The 26,301-nt window shown below is 35.0% G+C and overlaps 1 protein-coding gene across 3 annotated transcripts in view; it reads right to left on the reverse strand.

The window, feature by feature from the left end:
- Positions 1-1,900: 1,900 nt before the first annotated feature.
- The window catches only part of NUP93 (nucleoporin 93), a 95,831-nt gene continuing 71,430 nt past the window's right edge, over positions 1,901-26,301 (reverse strand). For 2 of the 3 annotated variants that reach the window (XM_074211268.1, XM_074211267.1), the window contains 15 exons: positions 26,110-26,249; positions 23,245-23,377; positions 20,742-20,899; positions 17,826-17,991; positions 17,307-17,400; positions 16,402-16,593; positions 15,067-15,193; positions 14,873-14,945; positions 14,462-14,506; positions 13,311-13,427; positions 12,531-12,649; positions 6,550-6,667; positions 5,937-6,020; positions 4,136-4,264; positions 1,901-2,122 (listed from right to left, as the gene is read on the reverse strand). In XM_074211268.1, coding sequence (XP_074067369.1) covers positions 2,012-2,122; positions 4,136-4,264; positions 5,937-6,020; positions 6,550-6,667; positions 12,531-12,649; positions 13,311-13,427; positions 14,462-14,506; positions 14,873-14,945; positions 15,067-15,193; positions 16,402-16,593; positions 17,307-17,400; positions 17,826-17,991; positions 20,742-20,899; positions 23,245-23,377; positions 26,110-26,249 — 1,806 coding nt within the window. In that variant the 3' untranslated portion in view covers positions 1,901-2,011. The remainder of the gene's footprint in view (positions 2,123-4,135; positions 4,265-5,936; positions 6,021-6,549; positions 6,668-12,530; positions 12,650-13,310; positions 13,428-14,461; positions 14,507-14,872; positions 14,946-15,066; positions 15,194-16,401; positions 16,594-17,306; positions 17,401-17,825; positions 17,992-20,741; positions 20,900-23,244; positions 23,378-26,109; positions 26,250-26,301) is intronic. The other variant, XM_074211270.1, reaches the window with a different exon arrangement.

Below are 26,301 nucleotides of genomic sequence, written 5' to 3' on the forward strand. Positions count from 1 at the left end.
AACATCAGACATTTAATGAGGCAGAAAAGAATGGATGCTTAATGGAAAACACAATGATCATATATAAAACTGGAAAGTATTAAGTAGAATATTGGTTTATTCTCTAATGAGAATTTTAGAGTGTGAGACAATTCTACTTAAATGAAAGGTAGAGACTCTAGAGCAGGGGTTCTTAAGCTCAATTCTACGAACTTGTGTTTTAAAAAACATTTTGATAACTATATTTCAATATAATTGACTTCATAATCCTTTGCATTTTATTTTGGGCATTTAAAAACATTATTCTGAGAAGTCCATGGGTTTTACGCAATGACCAAAGGTTAAGAATCCTTGCCCTAAGAGGCAGTGTGGCATAGTTGTTTATTTTGGGGCTTGGCAACAGGAAGAACTGGGTTCAAATCCCACATCTTACATGTCTGAGGACAAATAATTTAATCTCTCTGAGCCTGATTCTTCTCTACACAAGGCAAACAATAATACTTACCTCACAGGACTGTTGTCTCAAAAGAGATAAATGTATATGAAATTCTTTATAAACTTTCAAGGGCTAAATAAAGAAAAGCTATCAACTTAGCCTAGTGGTAAGAGCCCTGGACTTGACAGTCAGAGGATTTGGACTCAAGCCCTCACTATGCTGTTGACCATTGTGTGACCCTGGGTCCATCACAATGCCTCTCTGAGCCTCACTAATCAAAGATTGGATGCCAGTACCTCTAAGTTCCTGGTGTCTATCCTGAGATACAATCAATGGCTCCTTTGAGCACTGATTCAATGGATACCACCAGTGTGTCCTAGAGCACTGTGTACTTGAATGAAGGACACAAGGTACCTGCTCCATAACCTGAAAACATGCCTTTGAATATGAATTGCCAGAGGGTTAAACCTACATCAAATGTATTTTGTGAACCATTCCATGTGAACAGGTACTTAATTCTTTCAGCATGTCAGTAAGTTTGATAAAACTGAAGACTCAACTTGGAAGAGAGTTCACAGGTTCTAATTCAGATTTCACTTTCAAGATGGGCAGCCAGGGCTGGTTTAAGAAAATCAAAAGAATGCAACATTTACCTTAAAATCTGATCCCTAGACCTAGAACAATGATCTCTAATCAATTTGATTCCTATTTTCTCATTAAATCTTTTACTAAAACTGATAGTTTATCATATATTGGATCCTTATAAGCCTTGAAAGTGGTCAGCTGGCAAAAGTTTGATTACAGGCAAATGAGTTATAATTCATCAAAGCCTCATGACTTCACAACATGTCTTCAGCAGTTCTTGCTTCTCCAGGGTATATATTTAGAAATACAAATATTAGGTGGCTTATCCATGGTTTCCCTTTTGTTAACTAAACTCAATTTCATCTCTCAAAGTCCTGAATCTTTCTACCAAGGTTCAAAATGTTCTTACTCATCCCAACATAATCAACTTGACACCTGCAATTCCAAGGACTTGTTTTCTCCTTTTCACTTTTCTACAATCATCTGGGAGCAAACAGAGGATCTCACCCTCCAGTCAGCAATTTAATTTCTTTGGGCTTCCCTAATTACTCCCCTCCCTACTTCACTGAGCTGTGGTGATGTTGAGATGAGAAAATGAGAGTAAAGTAGTTCTGGAGTCTTAAAAGCAGTTCTGTATAAATGTAAGCAGTTACTATTAGTGTTGATGAGTGTCATGTGTCCTAGTCTCTGAATATTCAATATCAATAAAAATGCTTTCCCAAATACTGTTTCTCATTTTGAGTGGCCTTTCTTATTTTTAACTTCCCCAAATAAATTCTATTTTTCTTTTCTCCCAATGGTTTAAGACTATTAATGATTCTTCTACAAGACACAAATAATAACTTTAAAAAAAAACTTTAAAAAGACAAAACAATGAAAATAAGGATGTTTAAAAGGAAATACAAATCAAAGAAATTTATTTGTGTTGACAAAAATACATAACAGAAAAAATAAAATAAAATAAAATAAATGGGGCCCATCATTTTAATGTACTAACATATGAATACTCTCTTAATTCATAAGGACCTCCATTTGCACCAGTCTTGCATTTGTGTCTCCTGATGTCCTATAGGGGATCATCCCAGCAAACGTAATCAATGCTCGTGCTTGACTTCGGAGTTGCTATGAGAAAGAGGGGGGGGAAAAAAACCCTCGGAGTTAGTTTTCACACATGGTATAAATGTGTAGAGTTACCACCATGTTCTGAGTTGGCTGAGCATGGATAGCATTTCTTATGTTCTTAGCTTATAGCTATCGATTTTGGTATCTAGAAAACTTTAACTGGATTGATAAATTAGCTCTCTTAGTTGAAAGAAGGATTACTAAGCAATCGGGACTAGCTAAATTTGTCAAAGATGGAGGTTCCAAACAACTGACAAAGTAACAATTTGTATTTCTTAATATGCACCATTACTCTGAAATCATAGAAGATATCTCTTCTAGGCAAATCTACTATAATTTTATTCATCTCTTTTTTAGGGGATTTTCCTTTGAACCAAGTTTCCAAAGTGGATGTAAGCCATCTGTAACAAACGAAGTGATTTCTCATGGCTTTTTACCACCTCATCTCAGAAAAACTAGTTTTGGTTCTTTTCCCCTTTCTATTCCTTTGCTTCTCTTTTCTTTATCTTTTTATTCTTCCCCTTTATTAAGGATCCAGCTTAGCAACCTCTTAGGGTACTCAGGGAAAGAGGTTGCTGCCTCCTTTTCCAAAATAAAGCAGATGTTTATATGACATTTTCAGGAGAGTGTTACAGGGACAAATGAGATTGTTGTATGAGTTTAAATGACAGTGCATCTATTAGCAATTAAAAACAGGGCAAGGCTTACTCTCTATAAAAAGTATGGAATATGAACCAAAGAAACTTGGGATGGTAACTTCTATGTAGAATAACAAATGAGTCAAGTTTAGGGTTATGGAATTGCAAATATCCCATATGAATGAATGTCTGATGTCTACTCAGAGCCCTATGGAAACAGAGAAGAAAAACATTAATTGGAATGAAAAGGAAGACATTAAAAATATCCACTCTGAAATGATCATAGGACAGTGAAAGAGAATTAAAAGTCTATAGATATACTTTTTTTTTTTTTTTTTTAGTTTTTGCAAGGCAAATGGGGTTAAGTGGCTTGCCCAAGGCCACACAAGCTAGGTAATTATTAAGTGTCTGAGGCCAGATTTGAACTCAGGTACTCCTGACTCCCAAGGCCAGTGCTCTATCCACTGGGCCACCTAGCCGCCCTGATATAGACTTTTTTTTTATAATTTCTACAATTAATTGATGAACACTAAGGAAGAAGAAATACTTCCACTTAAAACTGAGATGGAGGGTGGCAGAGAGAATGGGGAGATGAGAAGGTAACTATAGGTAAGCTGCTCCAACAGAGAAACTGAAGATGCCAGAAAAGTGCTCATTATTTCCTCCTTAAAGGCTTACAAAAAATACATGGACTCTATTTTTAAGATGTGACTAGGCTAGAGCTGAAATTGAAGTGATATGTTTCCAGTTATTTCAGTACAAAACAAAATATATTTTACATCTAGCAAATGGGGACTACCTTATAAGATGGTACTTTCACTTTCAGATGGCCACTTTCTGGGAAGTGCTATCCTCAAAGCTCTCTTTTGTGATGGTGAAGAGGATATGTCTAGGCTTTTTTTTTTAAAAGGTGCTATAGGGCAACAGCCAATTTAACTGGTTTTCAAATGATGCACTTCAAACGTGAAAAAAAAATGGCCTGGGCACATCTAGTACCTAACTAATATACATTCTCTCCTCCCTGTAAGTATTTCTACCCTTAAGCTAATCCATCTAACAGAAGGGTTTTCAGGATAATCCCCTAAATCTCCTGGAAGCTGGTCAAAAATGATCCAAGTTAAGAAGAAAGGTCTTTCCTTTGCTTTGAAAAAACGCACAACTAGCTGATTCTCAGTTGGCATAAAATGGTTAACAATATTAATACAAATATTCATCCTGCAGACTAGGCTAATCAGTTACCTTTTCATATGTCAATTGTTAATGCCTAGAAATTATAGGAAAACTGGAGTGTGAAGAACCTGTGAGAATCACATATTTACAGAAGAACCAGAAATGATTTTCTCAAAATCATTTTTGGAGGAAACTAGGATCTTACAGAATCTCTGTCTTCCATAGCTCGCTGGGGTCTGGATGATGAAGATGGACTTGTGCCTTTTAGTCTCTTGAACTGGGTGAACAAGATATTCATGGTGGCAAGAAGCACTTCTGAAAGGTTATGTCTGACCTGTGTAAGGAGAACAGAGAAACAAACTGAGAAAGAAACATAGAACATGGCATTCATTGTGGCAATGTCTTCACCTAAGCAATGGGCCCAAGGTGCACTGTCTGCAGACATATACCATCAATCAGAGGGTTATAATTTCTTAAGAATGAAACACCTAACTGAGCTCCTTCCCATAACAATCTTCCACAAATAACAGGTACTAAGCAGAAATATTAAGTAGGTAAAGTCTGTCTTTACCCTGGCTGCCATTTTTTGTTCCTTTACCTCTAGTCAGAAAAGTAGTTTGTTCTGCAAGAAAATAACATCATCTTTACTAAAGCATTTGATAGCTGTTACCCCATGCCTGAAATATTTGCATTTTCCCAGTCTTCTCAGATACCTGAGTCTTTCATTTCCAAGATACATTCCTTCAATTACATATATATCTTGTATGTATTTATTTGCATCTTGTCTCTGCCAGTAAAGTATAGGTTCTTTGGAAGCAAGGACTGTTTTTGACTTTTTGTGTCCTCCAAGTTTGGCATATAATGGTTAATAAATACCTGATTCATTGATTGATTAAAAGTGTAACATTGAATAAATCATTTAACTTCTCTTTTTCTAAGTTTCCTCATCTAAAAAATAAGATTAGATGATCTCTAAGATCATTCTGTCTTTAAATTCTCTACATTTTTAATCATTAAGGAGGAATTTTTAGGGGATATAGTTGGGGACATTCATAACTAGAATTAGTTATGTCACATCATAGGCCTACATTAGTTATATAATAGGCCAACTCTGATCCCTTCTATAAAAAGAGAACTAATCTTTTATGTATATATTCAAAAAAGAAAGGAAGAGAAATTAAGAATAGAGAAAAACTAACAACACAAGTAGGACTGTTTCTTTTTTTAAAAAAATTGGTTTTTGCAAGGCAGTGAGGTTAAGTGACTTGCCTAAGGTCATACAGCTAAGTAAATACTGTCTAAGGTGGATTTGAACTCAGGTCCTCCTGACTGCAGAGCTGGTGCTTTATCCAATATGCCACCTAGCTGTTCCAGAACTGTTTCTTATTTGTACTTAATATTGCACAAAATATTCTTTGAAGGGACCTAGACAAACTTGTGAAATTAAATGAGCACACAATTTATTCCCTGCATTCTAAAGACAGTATTCCTGGGTTACAGAGGTATTATCTATGGGACAATAAATAGCATTTCTGTTCCTCTTACTTGACTAGAATATCTTCAGATGGTCAGAAATATAGTGATAACCGATTACAATTAAAAATATCTTAAGGTTTGCAAAAGGACTTTGCATATATTCTCTTTTGAGCCACTCAACAACCCTGAGAGATAGATGATATTATTATCCCTGTTCTACAAATGAGGAAACTGAAGCTGAGAAACACTGAGTGAGTTGCTCAAGGTTACACAGCTAATAGGTATCTGGGGCAGGATTTCAATTCAGGTCTTTCTGAGTCTAAGCCCTGAGTTTCCATCATTGTGTAATCTAATTGCTTCTAACAACCGGTACTTAAATCAAATAACTAACAAGTTAAATCAAATCCAATGAGATCAATACAGATCTCATTTACTCTAGAAGAACGTGTACTACACATACAATACCAATTGCATCAAAAAACAAACTTTAAATTGGGGAGAAATGTCAGATGAGAGAGAGAAGTGCTTACTTCATCACTGAAGTTTCTAAAGGCAGCTACTCTTTCTTCCACACTTTCTTGATTTAGGGGCACAAGCTTCAGGCGATCAATTATCTGTGAAAACATGGATGAAATGTTTTAGCCATCTAATTTTTTCCATATTAAAACACAGAAATTGTACAATGTGCATAAAGGGTATCCCTTTTTTAACATTAAAAACTAATTTTAGGGGCAGCTAGGTGGCGTAGTGGATAAAACACCGGCCTTGGAGTCAGGAGTACCTGGGTTCAAATCTGGTCTCAGACACTTAATAATTACCTAGCTGTGTGGCCTTGGGCAAGCCACTTAACCCCATTGCCTTGCAAAAACTAAAAAAAACAAAACAAAACAAAACAAAACTAATTTTAGTTCTCTGAAACAGAATGAAAATTTAATTTTAGATATTTTAAATTATCTTTTTTGATTATGAGACTGAAAAAAAAAATGAAATGCTTAAAAAAATCCTGGAACCCATATTTATCTCTTTTTATGGTCCAAACATGATTTGGTAGGTTTTTTTCTTTGTTTCTAAATGGTGAACTATTTTAGATTTTCAAGAGCATTTACTAATATCTACTTCAAACAAAGCTCCTTTAAAACTTACATCAAAAGCTCTGTCAATGTGACCACAATGATATTCATCAAAAAATGTAATCAAGTCTAACAGAAGGTAGAATGTGGAGTCAACAAATTTGTTTGCACTTATTCCTTGAGCTCTGTACCTAAAAGAAAAAAAGTTTGCAATTTTAGTGGTATATAGACAATAAAAACTGTCTAACAATTTAAATAGCAAAGAAATAACTTGACTGTGTGGCAGGAGTTTGATGACACATTTGGTTTGAACCCAATACATCTTAATATGCATGAAGCATGGCTTTCCAAACAACAGTCATTGTTCTGATGACAGTTCTTAAGGAACTAAACATGCTCAATCCAAAAAGGTCACTGGAAGCTTTTTGGTGGATTGTCATTTCTTTTTTTCTAAAACATACTTGGCTCCTTAGGGAGCAAATTTACCATGTAACAAAGTTTCACAAATAGCTTTCCCATTAGGTGTTAAATAAAAATAAAAATTAAACATTCTCTCTAATAATTTGGCCAGTCAATCAGTAAGCATTTATTAAACACCCAAGAGAAATGAAATAGTAAAGTGGCCTTCTCTTCATGTATTAAATCACAGTGCATTTGAAACATTGGTCATCATACATCAGAGTAATTATTGGAAAGGATCCAAAAAGAGGAACTAAAAGGACCAAATTGATAAATGGGTGGCCACTGCCATATGATAGTTCACATTCAATGAAAAGACTAAACATATTATAAATCTTCAATCTCAAAAGACAAAGGAGGAGAAGGGATATGACCAAAGTCTTTACTCAATTTTAGAACATCAGAAGGATATTTCATGCTTACAAAATGAGATGGAGACTCAGAGTTAAATTAAGGGAATATAAAAATATTTGTACTTTATCCAGAAGGTAATAAACTAACAGAACTCTATTCCGAAACATGGACTAAAAATAAAACTAAATTTAAAAAAGATTCAGATATGTTCATAGATGATAAAATACAGAATTTTAGAGGTGGCAAGAGGTCATCTATACATGACTACAGTAGGGGTCTAGGGAAACTAGGCATATTTTAGAGATAATTTTTATGTTGTTTATATTATAAGCAGAATGCCTGAAAATAAAATTCAGACAGAAACAATTACTGTATTTCTCTATAAGATGCATCCTTTTTCGAAAAAATTAGGGGTCTAAAAACTGGAAGCATCTAATACAGTGGTTGTAGATTTTTTTTACTTGAATTTCTTGCTTTTCGCGCTTGTTGTTTTTGCACTTGTTTCACATTTGTTTCCAGTATATTAGGTTATTTTTTGCCATAAAAGATGTTTGTACAGTGTTGAATTCGAGTTCAATATGATCCAGTTTGCAAAAGTGAATGGAAGTCGTGCTGTTAAACATGCTGCTTTTAGTTTGGTCCTCCTCCAACTGAGAAAACAATCTGAGACTGGCTACAGGAAAAAAGAAACCTTAGTGAAAATGTCATGGCAGAAGAAGACCATGAGAGGTAAGTCAGCCAAATGGCCTTATTTAGAGAGAGAATTGAAAAGGTGGATTGAAGAGCCAAGGGTCATTGGAATTCCTTGTGTCCACAAAGATGGTTCGGCATAAGGCCAAAAAGAATTGCTGATGACAAAGAAGTTCCTGATTTCAAAGGAGGACACAATTGGTGCTTCAAGTTCATGAAGTGGAATGGATTAAGCATGCATCCATGCACCAGACTTGTCCAAAAGATGCCTGAAAGCTATGAGAAGGTCCTTGAATTCCATGATGAATAAAGCTCAATAACTTTACGTAATATTTTTTTTTTTCAAATTTTGGGCCCCAATATTAAGATGCTAGTCTTATACATGGCAGCTTCTTAACATATACAGAAATATGGTAACTATTTTAAAATATAAAATAATTTACTTTTGCCTCTTAAAGGTGACAATGACAAACATGACAATCTGTTGGCACTTAGGCACATGTGACTTTTCCAAAACATGAACAAATTATTACAGATTTAGATTCACTAGAGATCCAATAGCTATTATCAGTGCCTGGTCTGAATGATCAATCTTAGGAAGATTTTAGGGTAGGAAAGAATATAATTTGGATCTAATAAATGTAGGTTACACTCAAATAAGTAGGTTTTGTTTTGGGACCATAGTCATGTCCCAGACCAAGTGCTGAACCAAGTAGAGGAGGCTACAGATCAACAGGGCCAATTCAGTTGAGTCTACTTTGGAGTTCAAAGAAGTGAACTGCTATTAAGACATCTCACATACACACACTCTCACACACAGAGAACAGGGATTAACTGCAGTTCACTACAAGATCATGAGCTTTGGCATTTCTTGACTTATTTTCTTGATAGTATAGTGTTGTTATTTGTCTTTAATTCTCAAAGAGGACCATGACATGTATATGAACTGGACTTAGAAGTCACCAGCCTCACTTTCTCCCCTGGAGCCACCTGAGTCTAGTGGCCAGATACAGATCAGGACTAATGGAGATGGCCCTGGATGCAGTGGAATATCCACTGCATGCAACAGCCTTTTTTAAGCTAAGGCCTTTAACAGGTCTTAGTTTGACTGAGGCAATAGCCACTCAGTGATTAAAGCTAGGTGAGAAAGAGGCCAAGAATGTACTCTTTTACCAAGTCAAAAGAAAAAAAGAAAAATCAAGTTAGGAGGGGAAGACCCTCAGGGCTTTTAGTTAAGAAAAAATTTCCATTTATATTCACTTATAATCAATAACCCAATGAAGTTTAATCTGGCTCCTATTGTTGAACCAAGGGGAGTCATAGTGATCTGAATTTAATGCAAGGTCCTTAAGAAAGAAATCTAGTCTGTAAAGCCCAAGATATCTAGAGAGGTTTTAGTGATCAAGATTTACATTTCTTTGGGCAAAGAACTCCCAGGTAAGGGCATAATACCTGGGAGAGAAGGAAGGAAAAGGAAGAAGGAAGATGGGAAGAAAGAAAAGAAAGGAAGGAAGAAGAGAGAAAGACATGAAAGAAATTTTACAGTGGAGGGAGAAGATGGAGGATGTTGGGGGGGGTGTTTAGGACATGAACCTTTCTTTCATCAGAATTTACCTAAAGAGGAAATAACATATACACTCAGATGGGTACAGAAATTTATCTTACTCTACAGGAAAGTAGAAGGGGAAGGGGATAAGAGAAGGGGCAGGGCTGATAGAAGGGAGAGTTAATCAGGTGAGCTGATAGAAGCAAAACACTTTTAAGGATGGATGAAAAGAATACATGTAATGAATATGATGAAAAGAATAAGTGAGGAAAATAGGATGGAGGAAAACAGACAGTAACATAACTGTGAAAAATAATTATAGTAAGTTTCTGTGATTAAGACCTCATTTCTCAAATACATAAAGAACTGGGTCAAATTTATAAAAATAAGAGTCATTTCCCAATTGATAAATGATCAAATGACATAAACAGGCAATTTTCAGAAGAAATAATCAAAGTTATCTATAGTCATATGATTACTGATTAAAGAAATGTAAATTAAAACTGGAGTTGTCTGAAAAGATTGATGTAGATATACAGGAAATTAAACAACCAAATTCAATTTTTAAAAGATACGTAGATAAGATGGAAGCAACAATAGGGAAGAGAGAGAATGAATATAAAATCATGGTACAATCCTTTAAAAATAGTGTTCTGAGTACAAAGAGTGAGCACAAGCTGGAGAAGGAAGTGAAGAACAATAAAAAGATTAAAAAAAATCTATACTGAGGGAAAGCAGAGAATCAAAGAGATAGCCCTCTTGTTTGGAGAAAAGTTAGTATTTATAACTGCCAGCACAGGGAAGGCAGAATCCTTTAATCCTTATTTTGCTCCTATTTTCTCTGCTACGAATGACTTTGGAACCAGAAATGGTTAATCTATAAGATAAAAAAAGCACCTAATTGCCTTTGATGCATTCAAGTCACCTAGCCAGATGAGCTAGACTCTAGTACTGAAAAAATAGGCACATATATGATTGTTGAGCCAGTGTTAGAAGTATCTGAAAAATATTAGAAAATAGCAGAGATTCCATCTTGATTCTTTTTTTATAATACACTTTTAAAAATTTTATTTAAAGTAATGGGGCTAAGTGACTTGCCCAAGGTCACATGGCTAGGTAATTATTAATTGTCTGAGGCTGGATTTGAACTCAGGTCCTCCTGATTCCAGGGCCGGTGCTCTATCCATTGCGCCACCTAGCTGCTCCATTTCTTTTTTAAAAAGAGAAAAGAATTCACAAAATTATAGGCTTATAAATTTGACTTCAATTCCTGATTAAAAAAAATTGTGATCACAAAAAGTCAGCAAAGCTTCCTCAAGAAGAGGTCACCTTATAACTATATATAAGGGTAACCTTATAACTATATTTCCTTTTTTTGGTCAAGATTCCTATACTAGTAGATCACAGAAATGCTAGAGATGTAGTTTTTAAGGTTACCTAGACTTTAGAAAAAATTTTGAGAAATTATATCATACAATCTTTTAACAGAAGATAAACGCAGTTTAGAATGGTTTGGACTCAAATGGTTCAATGTCAAAACTTGGCAAAAAGTCTCCAACGGACTGATCTGTTGTTGGTTCTGTATTATTTTATTTTTTAAATATTTTGGATTAAAGTGTAGATGGCATGCTCATCTAATTTGCGGATGACACAAATTCTGGGACATGATTAAAAGTACAGTCAGAATTCAAAAAGATCTTAGCAGACTAGAACATTGGGTTGAATTTAATGAGATGAAGTTTAATAGGGAAATAAATGTAAAAGTCTTACATATGGGTTAAAAAATTTAACTTCATAAATCTAAGATGGTAAAAGCACACTTAGTGAACAATTTTTCTGAAAAAAAAATGGGGATTTTACGAAATATAAATCAACAGTATAATGTGAGAGTCAAAAAAAAAAATAAAGTCTTGTACAGCATAACTTTCTGAAATAAGGAGCTATATAGTAAGTACCTTAGTGTTCTACCCTAGTCAGACACTTAAGTATTATGTTCAGTTCTAGAGGTCACAGCTTAAGGAGGACACAGAGAAGATGGGGTCAAAGGCCTTGAGTCCATGACATCTAAAGAATAGCTGAAGAAAGTAGAGATCTTTAGTCTAGAGAAGAGGATACTTAGAAGAGACATCATAAATATCTTTAAACATGTGGAAACCTATCATGGTGAAGTTTTGTTGGATATCCAAACCAGAAGCCCCTACAAAGGGACAAGCTGCAGAAGCAAATTTAGGTTTGATATTAAGAAAATTTCTTCATAATTGGAGTTGTTTAAAAGTGGAATGAGCTCTCTTGAAAGGTAGTCGGTTTTGTCTTATTAGAGGTGTTCAAGTAGTTATTGGATAACCATTGGTCAGACATATTACAGTAGATATTCTTTTCAGATAAGGACTAAACTAAAGGACTGATAAAATCTCTTTTCCAACTCTAAAATTCTGTGATTCTATGATAGGTGCCAGTTAAGAAAAGGCATATCAAAAGTTCTAGTAGATTTTGTTCTTAGTTGTGCCAAATTTGTAAACTTGCAGAGATTTGGTGTCTTTTGTAAAATATCAAGGATTTGTTCTAAGATAAGTTCTAATTACATTTTGATTGTCCGAAACCAATCTATTAAGGCCAAAATCAATCTATTCAAAAACTTTTGATAAGAGGCTTGAACTTGGGTTAGAACCTTCTTGGTTACCACGTTATCTTGGACAAGTCATTTCATCTCTGAAAGCCTACATTTCTTCACTTGCAAAATAAGGATAATAGTTTTACTATCTATTGGAAAGACAGAAGGGGAAAGTGGAGAGAAAATTGCATCTGGAGTCAAGAAGACCTGGGTGTGAATATTATAAAAACACTAACTGTATACTTTGCAAATGAAAGTTATAATTTCATTGTGAGGAAATTTCCTCTTGTGAGGAAAGTGTTTTGTATAATATAAAGTGATATGCAAGTATAAGCTATCATCATCATCATCATCATCATCATCATCATCATCATCATCATCGTAAAGTTATTACCGTTCTGCGATGGAAAGTGCCATGTTCTTCAGCCTCTCTTTATTGGACTGAGGAGTACTGATCTGGGGAACAACTGGACTGAGCAACTTGTTCATCAGCTCTAGAACCTTGTCAGCATTCTGTCAAATATATAGTTTTAAAAAGAGACTCCCCAAAACTCATTCTATATAACCAAAAATGCACATAACAAATTTATAAGAATTTGACAAAAGACTCAGTATACTGCTACCCTCACCCTTATTCATTTCCTTCTTGAATTACCACAAAAATAGAGTTTAAGAATAATCCTTAAAATTTGCATGTAACCTTGAATCATCATATGTTTTCATATGGAAATATTTCTCTCATATTCCCACAAAGTCCTCATTTCATTATTATACACCATGTACTGAGCACCATATTAGCTGCTACAGAGAATGTAAAAGCTTGATGTTTCTCATTAAGAAACTTCATGACCTAACTATGACAAATATTTAACTTGATGCCAAATGATATTACTATTAGATGCCTGCCTGAAGGATATACTTTCAATAAGCTGCTCCATCAACTGGAAACATCTTATGGACAAAAACAATTCTGTGAAATGGGAATTTCACCATGACTAGGATCATTAACTGCCTAAGCACTATGAGAAAACAGCTCAATAGGGAGAGACCATTAATACTCTGGTAATGGTACAATTCCTAAAAGATCAAAATGATAGCTTAGTGAAAATGTTTATGCATACTATCCCAAAAAAGCAACAGCTATATAAAATGGAAAGAATAGAACACATTTTACCTTTGCAAGGTCATAAAGCTTTGCAGCTTCTTCAAATAATCCTTTGTTTTCTGCTACTGAAGCAACTTTGTTGATAATGGGCTTTGTGTCACTAGTGAACTTGTCTATAACTCCAGGCTGACAAGAAAAATAGGGGAGGGGAAGAGCACCCACAGAATTATTGCTTTCAACACAAAGCAAAATCTGGACAAGGAAAGAGTCTAACTAAAAATGTTTTACCCATGGCAATGAAATTAGATTTCCACAAGAATACATTCTAGAGTCCACATTAAAAATATTAAAGGTGTTTTTATGAAAAAGTGGCCTAAGTAAGCAAAATTGTTTAAACAGCCCATAGAAGTCAGCAGCAAAACATTAGTAGTTTCTAGTATTTCAAAATGATCCAAAAAGCAGGTAAAAGTACCTACTGAAGCCAGGAAGTTGGGGAACAAAGAAAATCAAAACATTTAGGAGTGATCTATCAAGGATTTTTAATTTGATTTGACAAAAAATGGCAAATGAAATTTCAAGCTGAAAAATAAATGCCTCCACATAAACAACCAAATATGATTACAGAAAAGGTCACAGAAAGGAAGTTAGAATCAGACTTTCCTTTTCTAGAAAATTCAAGTTGATTCCAAATTAATGTTGGTTTTCTAACATTTATAAAGTTCTGTTTCTCTGTTTAAAAAGTTCTAACATTTAAAAAGTTTTGGCTAAGGTATCTGAATAAATGAGTTAGGAATCTATAAAGATTATTGATTTAGCTTTTTCTGGACAAGAATGAATTCTGGGGCCTTTTAAGATCTCTTTAAGAAAGAAAAATTTAAAAGAAAGTGAAACTTTTCCATTTGGAAGACCATATATAACATCCAATCTTTTTCTTTTAGCATATATCCTAGTCAAAGTCTTCTCATCTCCAAAAATTGCAGCTATGAAGAGTTCAAAAGTATAATATTCAAAAGAAAATTATAAAAAAATCTATAGATTTGATATAAAAGTATTATACTAAGGTTATCATTTTGAGCCTGTTACTTTTTGCTAAATTTTTTTCTTTGTTTCTGCTTGACATCTGATATGCCTGAGTAGGTTTAGAAACTAAACGGTACCTTTCAAATGTATATCTCTGACAATTTTTTTTAAAAAATCAAGAATTTTTTTTATTCACTCACCTTTCTACTTCCATCATTCTCAAGTTTCCCAAGAATCATATCAAACTAGAGAAACAAACAAAAAATGTCAACAATTCAATCCACTTGATAATGTTATTTGAAGGACAAAAATAGTTGAAAACAAGAGTAAAGTAAAACATCAAAATATCCCAACTAAATTTTCTATGTCATTACTATTTGAAGGTAATAGTAAATATTCCACTGTCAAGGACATTCTGGAGGGAATTCATATAGGGTTTGATTAGATGACCCCCAAAGTCTTTTTCAATTCGCAGCTTGAGTCAAATGAAATCTATATGAAAAAATTACTTAATGTGCATCATATGTATATGTTAATCAAATGGAAATACAGAAGAAATATATATACATACGCTAATATGTTTTTAGTATTATGGGGGGAAAAGCTCATACCTCTCGACTTTCTATTACAAGTTCACTAACACAGCGCAAAAACATGTTTTCTCCTTGACTATCTTTTTCATCTCTGTAAGAGAAAAGATATAAACACTATTCTTTAATTCATGCTTAATGAATTTGAGGCTTTTAATAATTATGCAAAGAACGATGGAATGACAGTTACTCAAAATAATTATTTAATTTCTTACCTGAGGAAGTAAAAGTACTGTAATGCTTCTCTTGGGTCTGTTGACTCAAATTTCCGGGTATAGAGCATTAAAAGGCGAACAAAATTAAGACGCCTTACACAAGGAGGGTCACCAGCCTCATGACTTACTATGAGAAATAAAATAGGTCAAACCATACTCCTTAATGAATACAAAGAACCACAGAGTCATATAAAGGGAAATTAAAAGCTCAATAGACCAAATATTTTATGAAACAATATCTAGTACAAAGATATTGTATTTCAAGGTCAGTCATCATTTTGAGATCGCATCTTTGCACTGCTACTGAACTTGTTGCTGGGTGATCTTACTTCCTTGCTCAATACCTTGTTGTTATTTTTTTATTTGAAAGGCAATGGGGTTAAGTGATTTGTCCAAGGTCACACGGCTAGTAATTATTAAGTGTCTTGAGGCCGGATTTGAATTCAGGTCCTCCTGACTCCAGGGCTGGTGCTCTTTCTACCGTGCCACCTAGCTGCCCGCTCAATACCTTGGAAAACTTGAATAGTGGAAGCTAAGTCAATGATAAGTTTTACTAGATGACTGCTTAATTCTATGTTTTCTTTCAAGTGGAGAGTCAAAGAAAAAAATGCACATCTTGATCATAAAATTTTTAGAAAATAAAGTGACATGAAGTTTTTAAAAAAGCAAACCAGATTTCCAGTTTTTTTAGGTACAAAATGGGGATAAGAAAAACTATTTTGGTAGTAAAATTATGATGTGTTATGCACTCTATATATGAAAATGATCCAAGTTTTAAGTTATTTTTCCAACAGTATTAAGAGGATGAACTACTTAAAAGTCCTTCCTCTCTTTGCTACACTTTGGACACAGCATGGATGAGATAAGGCTAACTAGGGTTTGGTTAGGAGCCACTGAAAAAGTGGTTGGCTAATAAAGAAGAAGTTCATGACCTCTTTAGCATTATGCCCTAACTAGACCAATAAACACACTTCAGATATGGCCCCTGTTCTCCTAGGGCTTACAGTCCAGAAGGAAAGATAAGGCATACACAGATAAGCAATTTATATCATAATGTGGTAAATTTATAAGAAGAGCACAAACTACTATGTTTAGTGCTAATACATGCTAATACATGTAAAAAAATTTGTACATATAAAATGTTATATGAATGCTAGGGAAAATACCCAAATTCAAATCACCCAGAGGACTGAGGAGGACTTTTATCCTCTCTCTCCTATCCCCATAAAAAGAATAGGTGGTACAGTGATGCTCTTATTATTGACAACAATGGGAGTTAACAATGATTCAGAAACTGCTTCTGCTCCCTTCACATCCCAATACAATGGTACTTACAAAGCTGTGCACTCTGGCCAGATGATTTCAAGAGAAGTTTTAGCTCAAATAGTACCAGTGCTACATGAACAGCATGGCAGCGCAGGCGCTCCACACGGAAGAGAAAAGCAATTGCGGCTTCAAATTGTGCTGTCAGAAAGAGCACTTGGAAGTAGAGAAAAGGCTGCTGATTGACAGCAAAGTGGGATTCCCCTGGAAAGACATGGAGTTGGGGAGAGTCATTTTTAAAGAAGTTGCATTTTCAAAGAATTTTATCCCATGTAACTGCAAATAATTGCAAGAAGTTTTCTAATTCAGTTTGCAGGACAATTTCCCAGTTACAAGATGGCCTAGCTGTAATGAACTGAAGAGCTGGGATATTAAAAATGTTTTCTGTACCTCAGGAAGTGAAAAGAAATGGGGCTGGCATTTAGATCTGAGAAATCACCCATGAGGGAGCACAGAGAAAAAAAAAATCTCTCCTGAAATGCCTTCTGAAATACCTCCAAAAGGAATCATGCTTCTTTTCTTGCCTAACAAGGTTCATTCAGCAAAGAGAGAAGGGAAAGGTTCAGATTTATCCAATGTAAGCTTTAGACTCATCCAGGGTAGCCTTCTCAAACTGTGAGATGTAGGAGAGAGGACCACCTAAGTGCACTCTATATATTGTCTAATAAGTAGCACCATGACTAATATAACTCAAAGAAATCATTGCTCAAGATATAATTTTTTTTACTATGTGGCTACTATTCACAAAGGACAACGAGGTCACTCATATTTTAATTACAAAGTTAGAATTCAAGATCTCTGAAAGAGTCCAGGAAGGCTATTGAGTTTGGGGGCAAAAATTTTTATACTTCAAAAGCTGAGACTGAAAATATGGAGAATGCCCAGGAAAGCAGTAAGGTGAGTTCAAAAATTCTTACCATAGTCTTCTAACAACTGCTTCTGGAACTGTGATAAAGTGAGTCTGTCTTGTGGAGAGCTGGTGCCATCATCCTCAAAACATACTTGATTCAACTAAATCCCCCAAAGAAACACATACATTTTTATCAACTTCTTCTCAAACCAGGGCATACCATAGAGAGTGGATGTTATATAACTGTGTCTATTTTAGGAAGCTGGCCATTGCTATGAGGGTTATAGTTACCCAGGAGTTATGCAACCAAAAAAAATGGACCAAGAGACAGATCTGCTGTCCCTGATGATTATGCACACCTCAGCTCTCTAATTATCTGAGTGCCCTCCTTCATCCATGCCCTCCCCTAATCAGAGTTAAATGTCTCAGAGGCACAAAGTAGACATAGCAAATTAAATGATCTCAATTTTTAAAATAATTTCCTGTAGCCATGTATGCACATGCAAGCATGCACGCGTGTGCACACATGCACACACACACACACACACACCCCTCCCCCCACCCCCCATCAAAAGCAGCAACTTGCTTTTAACCAAAGGTAATCTTCTGTTTTATCAGCTACTTCACTCTGATTATCAGTAACATCACATCTGCCAAGAATACAATACACAGCTCTTTTGTAAGGATCAGTGTTGTTTCTCAGGGCACGTCGATAATGGAGACGAAGCTTATTTTCAGTGGCAGGGGACAATCTAAAGATTCAAAAATAAACAAATGCAGATAAACTCATGAGAAAATGCCTGAGAGTATCTGAATATACCCCAACTTGAATCCAACTTGAATACTTCAAGAATAAAGCTAGAACATTCTAAAAGAATGTTCAAACAGAGTTTTTCATGTGAGAAACTGAACAAGAGCTTTTAGGCTCCCAAAAACGTACAAACACATGGTGTCCAATTCTACACTATGGAAGCACATTTTTTGGTTCATATTATCAAAGTGGAAATAGTTTCAATATGGGACTGGTGATAGTTCCATCTACACATCTACTGTCCCAGGACCAATCTCACTAAAGTTAGCCTGTCATTAGAAGGTTGGACATGATATAACACATTTGACAAAACTCAAAAACAGCCTACAGCAGCTTGTTAAATAGTCTTCTAAGTCCACAAATAAAACCACTCTAAACAAGATAAAAAGAAATGTAGTAAATTGGGAAACAAATTTTGCAACTAATGTTTCTGACAAAGGACTCATTTCTTTTTCTTTTTTAGGTTTTTTGCAAGGCAAACGGGGTTAAGTGGCTTGCCCAAGGCCACACAGCTAGGTTATTATTAAGTGTCTGAGGCCAGATTTGAACCCAGGTGCTCCTGACTCCAGGGCTGGCACTTTATCCACTACACCACCCAGCTGCCCCAAAGGACTCATTTCTAAAATACAAAACTGAGTCAAACTTATAAAAAAAAAAACCATTCCCCAATTAACAAATGGTCAAAGGATATGCAAAGGTAATTTTTGGATGAGAAAATCAAAGCTATCCAGTCATGAAAAATTGCTCTAAATCATTACTGATTAGAGAAAAGCATCCTCTCAGATTGGTCAATATGACCAGAGAGGATAATGATCAATGTTGGAGGGGATGTGGGAAATCTAGGACACTAATACATTGTTGGTGGAGCTGTGAACCCATCCAACCTCTCTGGAGAGCAATTTGAATTTATGCCCAAATGGCAATAAAAATATACATACCCTTTGATCCAGCAATACCACTATCTATACCCTGAAGAGATCGTGAAAAAGGGTAAAAATATCACTTGTACAAAAATATTCATAGTAGTTCTGTTTGAAGTAGCAAAGAATTGGAAATTGAGGGGCTGTCCATCAATTGGGGAATGGCTTAACAAACTGTGCTATAGTATGTTATGGAACACTACTGTTCTATTAGAAATCAGGAGGGATAGGATTTCAGAGAAGCTTGGAAAAACTTGAATGAACTGATGCTGAGTGAGATGAGCAGAACAAGAAGATTATTGTACACCCTAACAGCAACGTGGGATGATAATCAATCTTAATGGACTTGCTCACTACATCAGTGCATTAATCAGGAACAATTTTAGGGTATCTGCAATGGAGAATACCATCTGTATCCAGAGAAAGAACCATGGAGTTTAAACAAATATGAAAGAATATTATCTTCAATTTTTAAAAAAAGTGACTGTCTTATATACTACATAATTTTTCTATCTCTAATATTTTATTTCTTCCTCAAGGACATGTTTTTTCTCTCAACACATTCAATTTTGATCAATGGATATCATGGAATCAATGTAAAGATTATCAGATTGCTTTCTGTTGTGGAGAGGGAAGAGGGGAAAATTGCAAAATTCAAAACCTTACCAAAAAATGATTGGTAGAAACTACTATTCTATATAATTGGTAAACAAATAAAATATTTATATAAAAAAGTCTTTCAAGTCATAGAGTGGATGCAATCTGCTTTAGTCTACTGTGTACATAGACCTATAAATCACAAAACCTTGAAGGTCTGACATATTGTTGAACAAGCCTTTTTTTTTTTATAAAAGTATCAGTGTTAATAGTACAGCACTGGATTGGCTGATGGGGCCAATCCAAAAATCAAAATCTTTTTTTAAGGTTTTTTTTTTTTTTGCAAGGCAATGGGGTTAAGTGGCTTGCCCAAGGCCACACAGCTAAGTAATTATTAAGTGTCTGAGGGAACTCAGGTCCTCCTGACTCCAGGACTGGTGCTCTATCTATTGTGCCACCTAGCTGACCCCCAAATATTTCTATTGGTAGGTAGATACTGATAATATACCAAACTAACAAAACCAACATTAAATAACAAAATTTAGCATTCCCTTGGTGTCCATGAATTTAACAATTACTTATGAAATGATTTGACTATCTTATAAAAGTACTATTAACATTATTTATTATCTGGATAATAAAATCAAAGCTCATAAATAAAATGTGACAGAATATAAATTCCATTGTAAACTATCTTCCTTAACCATAGATTAATGATAAGATTGAATCCTGATTTTCTTTAGCATGTCATTCACTACCTTACACAAAGCCTACAGAAAGGATGTACTTCTCCCCATACAGAATCTCAAGCCCTGCATGTCTTGGAAATTGGTCTTCACGAATTGCTGGGTTAAAAAAATTAGCCCCTGGTGGCCAGTCACCTAAAGAACTGATTGCAGTCTGATAAATATACAGGCTGGTGCTACTCATACAGAGACTTGGCAGGACTGCCAAAATTTGCTCTCCACTGGTACAGTCTTTAAAGATCAGGGTCACCTCCATTTTGCATAATGAAGCGGCAGGGAACTTATATCATAACCAGATTTTACATTCTTAATTATTATTTTATACATGTTCAAAATTTTGTTTTTAAACAAAATTATTATTTCTAGTGAACTTTTTATCTCTACAATCTAAATCCTTCTGGATACCTTTTATCTTGTTCAACACATACCTTCTATCCTTGTTGTGCATATATTCTTGAAACCAAGTTTTAAATTCTCCCAGCTGATGTTGGGCTCGATTAACTACTTGTGAAGCTGCAACTAAATCACCACAGCGCATGCAGTAATAAATTAATGCCCAAACAGGATGTCCTTCCACTTCTCCATCCTAATAAAAGAAAAATTTAAAAATAGAAACTCACAAAGCTCCTATCTGATTAAAGGCATTCCTTAAGTACTTACCATGAGGTAGGCATGCTAAGTGCTTGGGATATACAAAAGGTAGAAATAGTCCCTGCTGTCTAGCTTTTATCCTAATGAGGGATATAACAGTCTAATTGAGGAGATCCAATCTTATCATCTTTCTATTTATAAATATAACTTTATTGACTGGACATAAAAATTTTTTTCTGAGTTAAAAACAGAATAAAAAAAATCTCTGAAGTCCACTGACCAGTAACTCAAAAGACCTGAGTTTGAGTTCTAATTTAAATATTCAAAGCTACTTGTTCTCAGTTTCAGTTTCCTCATCTCTAAAATGAAGATCTGCTACTTGCATTGAGTAGATATATGCAAGCACAGTCCCCTTGAAAGTCATTTATTATTATTATTATTATTATTATTATTATTATTATTGCAAGGCAATGGAGTTAAGTGGTTTGCCCAAGGCCACACAGCTAGGTAATTATTAAGGGTCTGAGGTTGGATTTGAACTCAGGTACTCCTGACTCCAGGCCGGTGCTCTATCCACTGTGCCACCTAGCTGCCCTGAAATTTATTATCAAAGATTATTCTTTACAGTATTATTTAAGCTCATAAAGGTAAATGATCCTATGACTAATAAGCCTATGAACTATGTTTTTGATGTCCTTTGTTTTCTACCACAGTAATTCCTAGAGATCCCCTCAACTATCTCCAAACTGAACTCCCCCTGCCCCCCACAATGTAATAAAACAATCAAGTCAAAAGGTCCAATACAGTGAAATTTGTCAATGGATAAAACATTCTGTCTTCAAAGTTTCCCCACCTCTATTTTGAGGAAGGATGGTGTTGTTTTGGACCATCAATGATGTTTCAGTTACTCAGAATTTTGCATCCTTTTAGGAATCCTTTCGTTTATACTATAGTTAGCCTAAGTATGTTGTTCTTGTGGTTCTGTAATTACCTTCTACATCAATTCATATAAATGTTCCCATGTTTATCTGAATTACATATTCAATATTTTTACTACATTAAAATATTCCATTACATTCATTTACTAAATGTTTTTCAGTCATTCTCCAATTAATGGACATTCATTTTGTTTGTAATTCTTTATTACTACAGAGTGCTGCTATGAATATTCTGGCATATATGAAACCTTTGCTTCTAATATTTGGCCTCCTTGGGAGAAATATTCAATAGGATCATTGGGTCAAATGCTCTGATATTATGTAAGGCTAGAAAAAAGTAGTTGTATGGCTAGTTGTATGGTTATGAATTTTATCCTGGAGTTAAATGACTACAACATTGGAACAAATTAGGCAAAGAAGTGAAGTGAGGAAAAACAAAATTGAGAGAAACAAACAGATAAGGGTTGGCAGATTATAATAACTCTAGGTCTAGGCTTGTTAACTAATGATTGGGGATGAGATTTGGCATATGTTAACAAGTTCTAGGCTATTAGGTGAGGGGTAATGATAAGAAATACTACTGATAAATCAAGAAAAGATGGAATGAGTGGCAGGTTAAAATATATGGTAATGTCTAGCATTCCTATGTTTCTAGACATATATTCCTTACTAGAAATGGAGTCAGACTAGAGTTTTACTACTGATATACTGATACAAATTATTATCTATTTTTTAAGGCCTCATTTTCTTCAATAGTAATGTGGGGACTTGGGGGGTGAGAGAACTTGGATTAAATGTTCTTAATTTTCCTTACTGCTGGTAAGATTCTATGCTGAACTACAGTGGGGATGACAACTACTAGGAAACCACTACACTCTGGGCTAATTTGAAAGATAGTCATTTTGTGGAATATCTCAGGTCCAAAGTAGGTTGGATTGTATAAGATAGAGAGAGGTTAAGAATTTCTTGGGGGTGGCTAGATGGTGCAGTGGATAGAGTACCAGCCCTGGAGTCAGGAGTACCTGAGTTCAAATACGGCCTCAGACACTTAATAATTACCTAGCCGTGTGGCCTTGGGCAAGCCATTTGACCCCATTGCCTTGCAAAAAATAAAAAAAAAATTCTTGGGGGTTTTAGGAAGTCCAACGAGTAAATTCACTTTTTAAGAAAATAAACTTTTTATGAAAAAAACTAAATATGTTAAAATGTATTTTGTGAACCCTAAGACATGTTTTTTAAAAAAAACTTCTTTCCCTAAAACAGCAGGTTTTCACTTGTTTTCCCCTTAAATTATAACAAGGCAATAATGAAAAAGATAAATACAGGCTATTACATAAAACAGTTTAAATAAAGTCATTAAAGGTTGCTGGAATAGGGAAGGTAAAAAATAAATTTAAGGTACCTGAAGTCCTGGAAGAGGTGCTGGGAGTTTGATATTAAGAAAACTTCGAACCAGCTGGTAAGTTCCAGGCACACCACCCAACTGGGCTTGATGCAGATTTCCAAAAACAGTAACAAGTGTATAATTTTTGTAACTAGGAAAAAGTTATTAAAAACAGCTCAAAGTTAAAGACATTCCTTTACTTAAAAATGGAATAGATGTTGTTTGCTCCAAGGGATACAACTAGGACAAATTATAATAGGAAGATAAATTTTGGCTCAAAAAAGAATTTCACCCCCCCCCCCCATTTTGCTTCCCTCCCTCCACCCCCCACAGGAGGCAAGAAAGAATTTCTAAAATCAGATCGGTCATGGGTTGCATTTTAAAATAATGAACTTTCCCCTCCTTCAAATGAAAATGCCTAGACTAAGGTAGAAAATCACTCATAGTAATGCTATAAAAAATATTTTTGTACTGGGTATAAGGTTGAACTGGATAATTTCTAGGATTCCTTCTTATGCTAAAATTCTAGGATTCAAGGATTCTCCCTCCCAGGTTCTTTGCAGAGGACCAACGTTGAAGGAAATTTTAATTTCTATAGGGTTATTAATAAATAGCCAATAGCTAGTGACTAGAAGACACCTGATCAAAAAAAATCTACTTTTTCATCTATTGATAAAAATAATTCCACAAAATTATACTCATACTATTGTCATTTTAGCCTCAGCAAAAGGCATTTGATTTTAAAGTGCTATTATCCTAAATGAAATATGGCCTTGATTAGTCCTGTAAAAGTCAGACTGAAGTAAGAATAAATACCTTACAAGATCATGATCAAACAACTTCTACTACAGTTTTAAAAGAAATTGTGAATGGACAGTCAGTCCTAGGTGTCTTCAAGAAGTTTAATTAAAGAAATTAATACAGCAAATGGGAGAAACAAACAAAGAAATAGGAACAGCTACAGAAGTCAAAGGAAACTATCTAGAACCATTTAAAAAACTTTTAGGCAAGTAGTAGAGATGTGTTGAGAGAATCCCAGTACAGATGTGAAAGGCTTGGGTTCTCTGTAAAAAGTCAGAATCAGAGTGGCCAGATATTCCACCAAATACACCAAAAGACTTCCTGAAAAGAATGTTCAGGTCCTGTATAACCTGGTGTAAAATATTTTAATGTCATCTTTTGCAAGTTCACAGAAAACAAATACTGTGAACACCTATTAAGAAATATGTGACTTGGGGCGGCTAGGTGGCTCAGTGGATAGAGCACTGGCCTTGGAGTCAGGAGTACCTGAGTTCAAATCCGGCCTCAGACAATAATTACCTAGCTGTGTGACCTTAGGCAAGCCACTTAACCCCATTGCCTTGTAAAAAAAACTAAAAAAAAAAAAAAGAAGGGAAAAAAAGAAATATGTGACTCAAGGACAAATATATTGCAAAACTTGAAATTTAACTTAATTGAATTCCCTTCCCCCCTCCCCTCCCACACACAAACACACAATTTGAAACCTTGCTTATATAGTAAATCTGTCACTATGGAAAAAAGATAAGTAAGATGGTAAAGAATCACTCAAAACACAATTATTAACTTATTACTGTGCTGAGCATTATGGGGGGGGGGGGGAAGAGCATTATGGGGGGAAAAGAATACAGATAAAACTTAAATTGACATCTCAAAAAAATTCAACAACAGCTTAATATAGAATTTTGGACTGAATGATAAACCCAGTGTAACACAAAAAAACCATATAGAATTTTATTTACATTTGCCAAATGTAACACTGTTCTCCAGAATATACCTAATTTACCTAATGCACTGGATGTGTTTATCTCCTTTATCTATAATATAACAAACTATTAGTTTTAAAACTGTAATGTCTCTGAATTAATGCGCAGCTCTACTAAGAAAAATATTATGACTTCTTAATAGGATATCACTTTATATAGAATTGATGCACTGAAAACAATATTATAAGGCATCAAACACCAGCTCGGTGGCAAAGTATTGCAATTTTGCAAGTGTATTCAACTCAGCAGCCTTCTTTTCGTGAGCCAGCAGGGAGAAGCACAGTGCTCTCTCTCTGAAATAAAGAGGATTTGTTGCAACACTTATGGCAACCCCTGCTGGCTAATTCAGAACTGAATTGAATGTCCTCAATGAAGGATGAATGGCACAACTCCCTATTAATGGAGTGGACAATTGTAAAGGGACAAAAGCACAACCGTAATCCCCCTAAATGACTAACTCAAGTTGCTGTGGAAGTGGCACAGAAACCTTAGTACAAACTACTGACATTAACAGCAGGGAAGAAATCAGTACATCAAATGTGGAGCATGGACTCATAGGATTAACTGGATGTAGCCAAAAGGAAAATTAAGATTAAAGAGGGATTTAATAGGGGTATACAAGCCTGTCGATGGTTTGAAAGCAGTAAAATTACTGGGGTTAGCAGTCTAATTAAAATGCTGTAGGAGCACAAGCAGGCATAAAGGGGGCAGGTGGAACCATACTAGGAAATGGGAGTCTGATCCAAGGTATTATAATACAACAATCGTAGTATCTCTTTACTCTAAGAATGTAAGAAAGGGGATGGCAGTGGGGGGAAGAGGAGCAAGAGGAAAAAGCCAAGGCAAAGAAAGGAAACAAGAGAGAAATAGATGTGTCCTAAAAGCCTCTATTTACCATATGATTTTATTGGTGCAATCTCACATCCCAGAGTGATGCCCAAATAAACAGCCATTTCTCACAACAGCATAATATTTTGCAGCCTCATTTACTCCAAATAGACAAGTCACATCTATAAAGCATTCCATAAGAATATTACATATACAATTAAAACTTCCAATTACATAGGATCTTAAAGGTTCATTTAGTTGATTGGTTTACCTTTGCTCGAGGTAACGTAAAGCCTGTCTTACAAATTCCATTCGTACCTCCATGCTCCTTCTACTTTTCAGTGCATCTGTTGCAGGGGCCAACAATACATCTGTCATTTGTTTCACCATTGCCCACATATCTGAAATATTCTATACAAAAACAACAAAATCAGAAGGAAATAATGTAAGTATTAAAGAAGTT

The sequence above is a fragment of the Macrotis lagotis genome, chromosome 1 (genome assembly GCF_037893015.1).
Source record: "Macrotis lagotis isolate mMagLag1 chromosome 1, bilby.v1.9.chrom.fasta, whole genome shotgun sequence".
Lineage (NCBI taxonomy): Eukaryota > Metazoa > Chordata > Mammalia > Peramelemorphia > Peramelidae > Macrotis > Macrotis lagotis.